The 10880-nt window shown below is 40.9% G+C and overlaps 2 protein-coding genes across 3 annotated transcripts in view; one reads left to right on the forward strand and one right to left on the reverse strand.

Annotated features, from left to right (window-relative positions):
- The window catches only part of dok6 (docking protein 6), a 46782-nt gene extending 36606 nt beyond the window's left edge, over positions 1-10176 (forward strand). For both annotated transcript variants that reach the window (XM_032503331.1, XM_032503332.1), the window contains 4 exons: positions 372-561; positions 930-1068; positions 2176-2281; positions 9062-10176. In XM_032503331.1, coding sequence (XP_032359222.1) covers positions 372-561; positions 930-1068; positions 2176-2281; positions 9062-9210 — 584 coding nt within the window. In that variant the 3' untranslated portion in view covers positions 9211-10176. The remainder of the gene's footprint in view (positions 1-371; positions 562-929; positions 1069-2175; positions 2282-9061) is intronic.
- Positions 9002-10880, reverse strand: part of cd226 (CD226 molecule) — an 11893-nt gene continuing 10014 nt past the window's right edge. Inside the window, exon 6 of the mRNA XM_032503329.1 lies at positions 9002-9250. Within this exon, the coding sequence (XP_032359220.1) occupies positions 9167-9250 (84 nt within the window). The 3' untranslated portion in view covers positions 9002-9166. The remainder of the gene's footprint in view (positions 9251-10880) is intronic.

Raw genomic sequence — 10880 nt, forward strand, 5'->3', positions numbered from 1 at the left:
TAGCCCAAGAAAAAAACAGCCTCTCCTGGGGATTATCCAGAGTAACAGGGAAAATGTTTTTTGGAAAGAGATGTTGCTTTTAAATCTTTGAGATGTCACTTTTTAATGCTGCAAGCACCACAAATTAAATCTATTCATCTTCATTGTACTGAGATGGAGACAGATGCCTCAAAACATGGACAGAACCAAACCTATCTGCATGGCTACTGTAGATACTACTAGATTTAAGTGAGAATTTTTTTTTTTTATTATAATTATTTTAATTAAGTAACCCTTTAACACTAGATGTAAATAGACTATGGTCTGTTTAACCTCAAAGTTCTCCACCTTTTTACCGATGTGATCCCAATTTGTGAATCTTTTTTTTTTAGAACGTTTCAACGTGTACCTAATGCCCACTCCTAACCTGGACATCTATGGGGAGTGCACCATGCAGATCACCCATGAAAACATCTACCTGTGGGACATTCACAACGCTCGCCTCAAACTTGTCATGTGGCCTCTCAGCTCTCTGCGCAGATACGGGCGAGACTCCACTTGGTTTACCTTTGAGTCCGGAAGGTGTGTGTGTGTGTGTGTGTTAAGATAAGTGACTGTCTGGTGTCTGGTGTGTGTGATAGAAATGTTAGCGGTGGGAGAAAAAAAAAGAAAGAAAATGGTAGTTTGGAAAATGTCATAAAAACTTCAACAAAGCAACTTTGGATAGGGAAACATCCCAGGATATCAGCTTGTGCCGCAGAGCCCTTCAGGCATTGATGTGACAAGTGCCTCTGTGAATGTGTGTTTGACTTCAGTGGGCTATTATATCAATGTGCCTCTTTGTAAGCGCACATGCAACCATGCATTTTTTGTAAATCAGCAATCCAAGATTGAGCACGATCAAAGCGTGTGCACTTCTCTCTGTCTCTGTGTGTGTGTCCCTGGCGCAGGATGTGTGACACAGGAGAGGGTTTGTTCACGTTCCAGACTCGGGAGGGGGAGATGATCTACCAGCGGGTCCACTCAGCCACGCTGGCCATTGCCCAGCAGCATGAGAGGATGATGGAGGAGATGGAGAAGAGCTCCCAGGTACATTTTTACATTTTGCTTGTTTATCTGATGTACCCACAGCAGCTCACAATGAGGCCATCCGTTTTATTCTAGTGCTGCATACGTTACAAACAGCTAATAATGACTGCAAGTGTCGGCAGCACGCCATTGTTCCATGAATAATTATTTAATGCATGCATAGTGTGCGTCGTATTAATTCAGAAGCCAATATATCCTGTTGCACCTAATACTAGAAAAATAATTTGCAGAACGACCAAAAAAAATATGTTCTGGTTTGAAAATGCCTTGTTTTTGTATTATTTCAATGGTTTCTTTAGCGTTTGATTAAGGCTGATCAAACAAGCATGCCATTGAGGCCGTTCACAGAATTATTTTCAGAAACCAATGAACACGAAGGCAATAAATCATGATTTTCACACAAGATGTTCACACATATACACACACACACACACACACAGGAATACACATTTCTCTCAAGGTATTGCAGCCTGGTTTCTCCCCAAAGAGCTGCCTTGGACCAGGAGCCCCTATGACACCCCATGGTCTTGGCCTCCGCTCCCTCCTTCCATCACAACACCCGTCCATCCCTTTCTTCCTCCCTCCTTCCTTCCGTCCTTCCTCCCCCTCCTCGCTGCTATCATCTGTATTCTTTATTTATGTAGGCCTGCCTAGTGTTTGATGAGCCTTGACCATATGGCCATGCTCTTGGACCCCACCATTTGGGAACATTTCCAAAAGCAGCATTTACCCTCCGCTCTATAAATCACACGGAGAGCTACACAAAACTGACCACTCGCACTTGCAGAATGGGTGAAACTTGAGAACCTTGTTATTTTTCTAAAACATTGACGTATTTCATATATTTCCAGCTGTAGCCTGGCTCAAAAATTAAGCCTTTAGTTTCACACTGCCAATAAAAATCGAAAAACACATCATGCAATGGCACAACAACATCATAATCCCTAATAAATCCTCATGTTGCCCACCAAACAGCCATTTAACCAGCAATATACTGTACTATGCACGCTTTTTGTTCACTAACATACCCAAAGCAATTTCCCCCTGTAGTGAGTGACTGAGTGACAGAAAGTGAGAACCACTGTTAGCATTCTCTGTCTGTTTCAGATCCATCCCAGAGAGACGCTAACCAAGTCCATCTCCCTGCCACGCAGCGCCTACTGGCAGCACATCACGCGTCAGAACAGCGTGGGAGATCTCTACAGTTACCAAGGTACAGGCATGAAGTTGCTAATTATCATGCACACGGTGTTGCTATTTCTTTACCTGCTTGTGTCAGTGGTAATGCGTGGAGTACTTTGGATGAGGGGGAGGAAAGACTGGTACTAGAACCGGTGACATGTACAGATCAGTTTTGAACTTTACAGATACAAATAAGCTTTCAAATATGGGCTGCCACAAGAATAACATGGAAACCTCTGAATTCCAAATTAAATGTGTTTAGCGTTGATGTCTAATGAGATTTATCCCATAACAGACCAGTGCAAATCTTTAGTTTTAGTCTTCAGTTTAATCCTAAAATAACTTGCTGTAAAATAGTTTTTGAACTGAGTCAGATTTATAATCTAAATTAAATTGTTTTCTTGAAAGTAAAAAAGTTTGTTTGTGTGTGTGTGTGTGTGTGGGGTGTGTGTGTGTGTGTGTGTGTGTGTGTGTGTGTGTGTGTGTGTGTGTGTGTGTGTGTGTGGGTAGGAGAGGGAGATAAATGTTACCCGAAATACATTAACATTACAGCGGTGTCTATAGCATTCATGCTCAGCACATGTATGTCCCTGTGTGCACTTATATACACTGAAAGGGTGTGTGTGTGTGTGTGTGTGTGTGTGTGTGTGTGAGTTTGTATGTGTGTGTGTGTGAACATCTAGATGTAGACCAGAGGCAGAAAGGTGATTAGTGAGCTGATGAGATTACGCTCTGTCCATGGTATTAGTTGATTATTAGACTTATCTGAGGATTATGGGCCTTTTGGCTTTCACTGATAGAGCCAAACAGAAAACCAGGCAAAGATGAAAGTCGCTCTGACGTCATCATTTTCTTTTGAAAACCTAAGGCTGGATTTCTTTTTTTAATTATCATTTAATTGTGGCCTGATAAGCTTGAAAGCAAAATGAGTCTTCCATTCCAAACATCAACATGTTTGTTACTCATTTGCACTTAACAGAGAAGCTTCCAGGGTCATTGTTTACAGGCCCAGTCTCTGTAAACTCTCCAAACTCTGGTGAGCAGAGCAGCTTCTCTCTCATCCATCATGATGGCATCTCCGTGGTCCTCCCACACTTTCTCCTCGTGTCTGTCCGATTCAGAACAACCCTCCTCCCTCTCCCTCTTATACACATTCAGCGCTGCCGTTATCTCCCCCCCCCCTTTCCCATGAATAAATTGAATGCATCAGTGTGTTTGAGGACGCGGCAAAAGGTCTCGTCAGACAAGGGGGACGACAAGGTGATTCTGGGGAGCGACGGGAGTTTAACTCCTGATGTTTGGACTGTGAAAAGGCATGTCAGGAGAAGCTCACACACGGCAGGGTGCTGGTGCTGCTTTGAACATGGCTGTGAGCCAGTCTTAGATGTGGAGAGCCATATAGAGTAATTGCATTGATTCTTCATTGGCAGAAGGTCTCCACCTCCCTGGAGCTCTTTCACATCCTCTGTTCTCTGTGCTGCTCTATGCACTCTGAGCATGACCTAATAAGTTGTAACGGCACAAAATACACATTTTGTCTTTGGTAAGCAAAAATGAATACATTGTTTGTCTTAAAACAGTATTTCAGCTATTCTGAACAGATACAAACAGCATCAATCCCCCCCCCCAAGTAATATTGTGGCCCACCGTCCCCTCACTGATCTTCTCAGTCATAGCTCAGTCACATCTAAAACACAGAGATATCATACAGTCATACACTCAATCTTTTTATTGATATAAGGATTTATTGTGTCCATATAGAATACATATCTATAAATCTGTTTAGAAATCATAAACAAATTGATTCAGCCTCATAATCATCAGATTCATATTGGTTCTTCAGTTTCAATAATAACACAGGTGACTGTACAGTGTGAACATGAAGTAACCAAAGCAGCATGGCTTTTAGGATACACTTTTGCCAATATGTAAATAAAGAGGCTAAAGGCTAAACACTGATGTGTAGTTGGTTAGAAGTTCAGTATTCAGACATTCATTGAGGTTCATTCTCAATAACTCCACACCATATTTGTTTTGCAGGGCAGGATGAAGCTGATTGATGTTACACAACTGTTATTTTGACCTTATGATCAGCTACTGAAGCCCTAGAGTGACTTGTCAGGACAACAAAAACTGACGGGCGAAAATTAGAGACTTAAAAGTGCACTCAAAATATCAAGAGCTTTTGCCAATAGCTTCACTAAACATTTCAGACCAACTTTACATAAATCTGGAACCCCCGCTGTTATATACACAACCTCCAGTTTGGTATGCAATATGGCCCATTGCTATTCCGACTTGTAATCTGTTCTATTTCCACTTGTCATTATCAGTCACACAGCTCTTATTTAGACTCTTAAACTATTTTGTATTTGTTTTTTGGAGTTATGGAATACAAATCATGATTTATTACGCTATTTAAGTAATTTATGTGTACGTTGTTAAAATGTCATACATTTTATTTTGTAGGCTGGTAAACTTACATTATTTAAAATATATGTAAATACATATGAATAAAGAAATGAACATAGGAAAAAATGTAATTGAAACAGAAGCAGATTTCCAGCTGTTGCGCCACCACTCCATATTAAGGGCAGATTAGGAGGTTTTGGCACGTGAACATTTTTAAGGGGATGCTAAAGAACCAGGTTGAAAAAGAGGCAAAAAAGGTAACTGGAACAAAATGGAACCCAGGAAATTGAATAAAACTGCATTAAACTGAAGCAAAAGAACACCAAAGAAATGAGATTTGCAGCCTCACAGCAAACTGCCAACCCCAGTCAATGGTATCTTACCTTCTCAGCATCCAACCCACCACCTGTCCAGGTAAGATAATTAGGCAAACCTGTCTGCACTTCCCTTGATTGAGCTGCTGATCTACCCAGACATCCAGAAAGAAGAAAACCACACACACACACACACACACACACACCACACACCACACACAACACACACACACACCAACACACCACACACACACACACCACACCACACCACACAACACTGGGGTGACACTTGGACTGAAATGAATAATAGTATGTGTAAAACATAATTATATATATATATATATATATATATATATATATATATTATCTATATTACTATTAAACAGATAAACAGATACAAATAGTATCTTTGTGTCACACCCTTAGTCTTTACACACAAATAAATGTGTATATAAACAGTGTTTCAAGGAAACACAACTTGAAGGAATATTGTGTGAAAATATGTTATACTATTATATGTTATAATAGTTGGTGGTTGCTTCAACAAGAATTAAGAAATAGATACATCAATGTATTCTTCTTTAATAATGACGATATTAGTAAAAAAGGATTTGGGTGCAAATAGAGGTAAGAAATTAGTAGTTTAGACCCTGATGGCTGGCTGCCTTTGCTCCTTGGCTGTATAGCTGCGCGCATGATGAATATCCAATCAGCACAGTCAATTTGCTGAGTCATGCTCGGGTTGCTTTCAAATACCCTGCGGGTCCGGGGGAATAATTAAGGAACACAGTTTCCTGTCCCGTGGAGGTTTCTCCACCTATTTGTTTATTTCTTTGCCTCAGCTAACGGGGGACCTGGCAGTGAAGTGAAGTACTTTAACTTATTTATTTCAATATATTTTTATATCTGTTTTTCTTTTGCCTGGAAATGTCTCAAAAATACATCCCAAAAGCCTTGTTTGCCTTAATTGAAAGTAATAATTGTCAAATGGGTTTTGTTTAAAAGAAACCAAGAGATGGGGTGTAGAAAAAAAAATAAACACTTGATCATCTTGCCATATGAAACAAAATTCCTCCACATTATTCACCTTTTTAAGTAAAAGCAAAGATAGATGTTTTAATCTCCAGAACACTAATATTGAATCTACTTTCTACTCCATTCCACCCCTACTCCACTAATGTTATTCACTCTTTTGCATTTCAGTGATACTGCTGTGTTTTCAGAGTTTGCTGATGCATAGAAATAAGTGCACTTTAAAGTTTTGGAGTTGAAAAAGCAAGGCGCCACGCCTGTCGGAAATGGTTCAATTACCAACCCTAATAGTGGAAAGGAAAAGGGACAAGAATGCTTGTATTTCTTCTTGGTACCCATTTTTATGTAATCTTTTGCCATTTCACACACACTCTCTCACTCTCTCTCTGGATTTCATTGTGCCCCACAGTTTAGTGCTGTAGCATTAGCAATTCTAATGGAATGGAGCGCTGTTCTTAGTTTGATCGGCTGGGAGTGAGACGAGGGGATTTTACAGAGAGGGAGCAAGAATCAAAAGGCACAGGGACAAGATGATAGGGGAACAGGATGATAACACTATCTTATCTGCAACAGGCGACAAGGAATATAGTAGATGCAGATGCAAAAAGTGAATCCTATTAAAAAGGCTTTGCAGCCAGGTAAAATGGAGTTCAACTCTTCCTTGGCTGAAAGCATTAGCTTGCATTATTTGAAACTGACGTTAACTAACCCAATCTGCATTGAATTGGTCTTTTAAAGTGTATCGTTGCTCCTGTGGCTGCTGTACCTCTCAAAAGACACCAAAGCTGGATGTCAGCAGCCTTGCATAATCCAGAGTCTGTGCTACACGCAGTCTCTTTTTCTCTGGTTACAGCTGTTACTAGGATGCCATCTGGGCAATAGCACTGTAAGGTGCAGACAGGTGTGTGTGTGTGTGTATACAAGCATGCATGAATAGCTGCTTGTGTGCTCAGGTCAGCCATTGTATCTGCCAGTGGGTGAGAGAGTGCCCTCCCTGCCTGTCCTGTCTGCTCCAGCCCAGCAGCTGCCACCCCAGGCCAGATAGGATGACATGACCTTCCCTGGTAATGAAAAGGCACTGACAAATCGCTGTCTGCTTCTCATAGGGTTAGTAGAGGAGGAGGGATGCTGTCACCATCTTCGCTCTGTGTTTTTATTTCTATTTATTTGCGTGTCTACATTTGTGTCTCCCGTCCAAGTGTGGCTCTCGTCGAGGGTCTGGTATCCCACAACCAGCGCCGCTGTTCGTGTCAGAGGAGATGATGAGATCTGCTTCTCCCTCTCTGTCTGCACTGGGCACACTGTTTTTTTTTTTCTTCTCTGGCACAAATTGGCCTTGGTTGAGGAGAGGGATTGTCTTGGCAAAGATGTGAAAAGGATATGCCTGGTTGAGCACCAGTCGTTTCAGCAATCTATTAAGTACAACGTAGAGAGGAGGGAAAGTGTCCCCTTTTTTAACCTGCGGTGGGGTATTTTTCTAGAACCTGGACTAAGCTGCTTTTAAGACTTTAAGCCGGAGAATTATCTTATTTTGCTTTATTTCAGAAAAGGGTGGAAGGGAAAGACTAGCGGACAGAGGTGTGTGTGTGTGTGTGTGACTCACCTGTTATGGCTTGTACTGTTGTGGTCTCATCCTCACACCCACACCAGCCCCTTTGTGCTTCTTCCTGCAAGCTGTTCCCTTAACTAACATTGGGAAAATGTTTTTTGGAAGGTAAATGGTGCAAGGGAAAGACTAGCGGACAGAGGTAGGTGTGTGTGTGCTTGTGCGTGTGCGTGCGCGTGTGCATGTGACTCACCTGTTATGGCTTGTACTGTTGGGGTCTCATCCTCACACCTACTCCAGCCCCTTTGTGCTTCCTGCTGCACGCTGTTCCCTTAACTAACACTGGGAAAATGTTTTTTTTTTTATTGTTTTTCCTTCTCTTTTATTAATTTACTTGTGTCATTTCTCCTTGCACACATTTCTGTTAGACTCTCTGTGTCTCTTACACGCATTCACACACCCACTTGACATTGATTGCCAGGCTGACTGGGTCATGTTTTATGTTCCACATTGTGGTGAGTTGGCAGAGCGTCTTACGGCCTGAGCCTGATTCCCTTCGGTGGCAGCGTGACTAGTGTTGCTAGTTACACACAGAGAAAAGGATGCCTGTGTTTGTTATATTGTGAATGATTTGCACAGTTTAACATCTGACTCTTTAATAAGCACTTCAGCACCACCAGCAGAGGAGAAAATTATCTCTTTGTCGATGTGGCCCTGAAAGATGACGGCTTATAGAAAACAAAGTTCAAATTTCAGTTAACCTCTGGACGTGAATTGATTTGAAGTGTATTCACATGCAGAAACTTCTCTTAGCCAGCTGTATCAGTAAGTACCATAATGAAGAGTAGGTTGGAGTTGATAACAGTGTTGTGTTTTGCACCTCCTAAAATATTAATCACTGGCCACTTCCTCCTTGTTCGGTGCATGATCAGCAGCCTGCCAGCCACTTTACCCTCAACCTACCTCGTCGTGCACATCTCTAAACAGCATTCTAATATATTATTAATGGTCTCACAGTAGCACAGAACAGCCCTCCACCCACAAGTATCCATTACTCCGTCTCAGTGCAGTTAACCAATATGAACTGCAGAACAAATTGGTCCAATTAATTTAAATTGAGGTGCTGAGGGAGAAAGCGGGGAAAGAAAGGGAGACAGCAGACAGTCCAAAAAGATGAGACGGTGTAGATCACTCTGAAATGAAGCTGTTTATTTCAGGTGAAAAGTTGATTTTCCATCACATCTGTCCATCATACTATTGTACAACGTAGGGTTTATATTTTTTTGTTATCTGAGAATCACCTACACTATTTAAAATATCATTTTAGGTAAATGAAAAATGCCAAGGTTATTCTTGTAATTTTCATTTGTATATAAAGATATCAGCATAGGGGTAACATAAAGATATTTTCTAACTATCTTTAAGTCCAGGTAAATGAACCAAGGTACACGTCATCCCTAAAAAGAAGTTCTTCATTGAATCTTTCTCCACTTTTTTCCCCCCACAGGAAGCGGGCTGACAATGACTTTTATCCCTCGAGCACAGACGTTCCCCAGCTTTCTGTCTGATGAACAGGAGGAGACCCAGCAACAGGAAGAGGCACCGTCGCCCTCTAGTGGCTGTGAATCCAATTGCAGCCTGAGACCCCTTCAATGACAGAGAATTGCTCCACCAAAACTGGACACTTTCCCCACCACTGTAGAGAGGATGTAGAAATATGTATAGTGACATGTGTAATATATCATTTCCAGGTGATACTTAAACAATAGTGTCAACTGTAGAGCGAGTGGTACATGAAAAGGACCCTGAAAAGGGACATTTTTTGTGTGTTGTGTAACAACCGAAGTAGCTTCAAAGATTGCACCAAAAAGTAAGTGTTTTAATATGTATTCTGTTGTCATTATGCTGTTGGAGCCAGCAGGACCACCTTTGTAAATCACTGCATAACACCGTACAAGAAGTAAGAAGTACAAACACACTAAAGCCCGCTGTAAAACAATGTGTGAAAAGGCTTTTGTTCTGAAATGGATGAAATCACACCAGACTCATTCCAACAATGTCCAGCCTTAGCAACCATTTTAAAGGGAAACTCAACCATAATCCTCTCAATCCTACTCTACTTCTCTCCCTCTTTAGAATGTGAAATTGATCAAAGCCTTACAAAGAAACAGCTTGTATTTGATTCAGTGATGAATCAGCTAAAGCCCTTAATCGGTTACAATCAGTCATTCAGAAATGTAATTCAACTATATAGGCAGGGATTGTCATGTCCCAAATTGTAGAATGCAACCTTCTCACAGCCTCTACTTTAAACTGCCACTTCTACATTACACTAACAGAGCAATTTGATTTCAGTAGCTTCCTAACTCCTATCCAGCCTCATATACAGTATCTGATAACTGGTACAATATTGCATCATGGTATTCATGTGGATTATGGTGTCAAAAAATGTGTCCTGCTTGTACGTTACGTCCAGATTTAAAAATAAATAAATGTTAGAATCGATATTTCACTGAGGAAATCTCTGCTGAGTAAAATACGTAAAATGAGACAAAAGTTGTTGAAGGAATAGTTTGACATTTTGGGAAATTACAAATTGGCAGCAGGTTAACTTGGCTTAGCGCAAAAACTGAAAACGGGATACAGCTACCCTGGTTCCGTCCACAGCTAACAAAATGTGTATCTACACTTATAAAACCACAACTTGTTTTTACACTTGGGTTTATGTCAGAATAAACAAATGAGGTAAAACAAGTGAATGAGTGTGATTTAGAGGTCCTAATAGGCAGGTTTGGGGGCTAGCTGTTCCAGTCTTTTTGCTAAGACAACTAAGCCAAACAGTTGATGGTGGTAGCTTCATATTTAGCATTAGATGAAACAAAAGTGTTTTTCCAGTTTAAAAATATAATTTTGTTTTCCATCCAGTAAAAGTATAGAAGCTAAAAAATAAATATGATCGGTCTATATTACTGGCAGTTGTCACTAAAAAAGCCCAATTCAGCAGAAAACGTATAAAATATTTTCAATGAATTTTTTCTGTAGCATGTGAGTGACATGTCACTAAGTTCATGACCGCTGTGGCGATAAGACTGCACATGCACGAGGAATAAACTCAATAGCAACAGTGAAGCCTAACTGGAATCTGGAGTTACGATACGTAACTATCGTTCTCTGCAATGTCCTCAGTAAGAAGTGCCTTCCGACACAGACCGAGAGAGTGTGAGACCTAACCAAGGCATTGTCTTTGGGCTTTGAGTGTACCATTGTGGACAGAGTTAAGCTCTGTACCTTCAAAACGTTATAAAGAGTCTTAGGTCTCTTTTAAA

Source organism: Etheostoma spectabile, chromosome 22 (assembly GCF_008692095.1).
Source record: "Etheostoma spectabile isolate EspeVRDwgs_2016 chromosome 22, UIUC_Espe_1.0, whole genome shotgun sequence".
NCBI classification, from domain to species: Eukaryota; Metazoa; Chordata; class Actinopteri; order Perciformes; family Percidae; genus Etheostoma; species Etheostoma spectabile.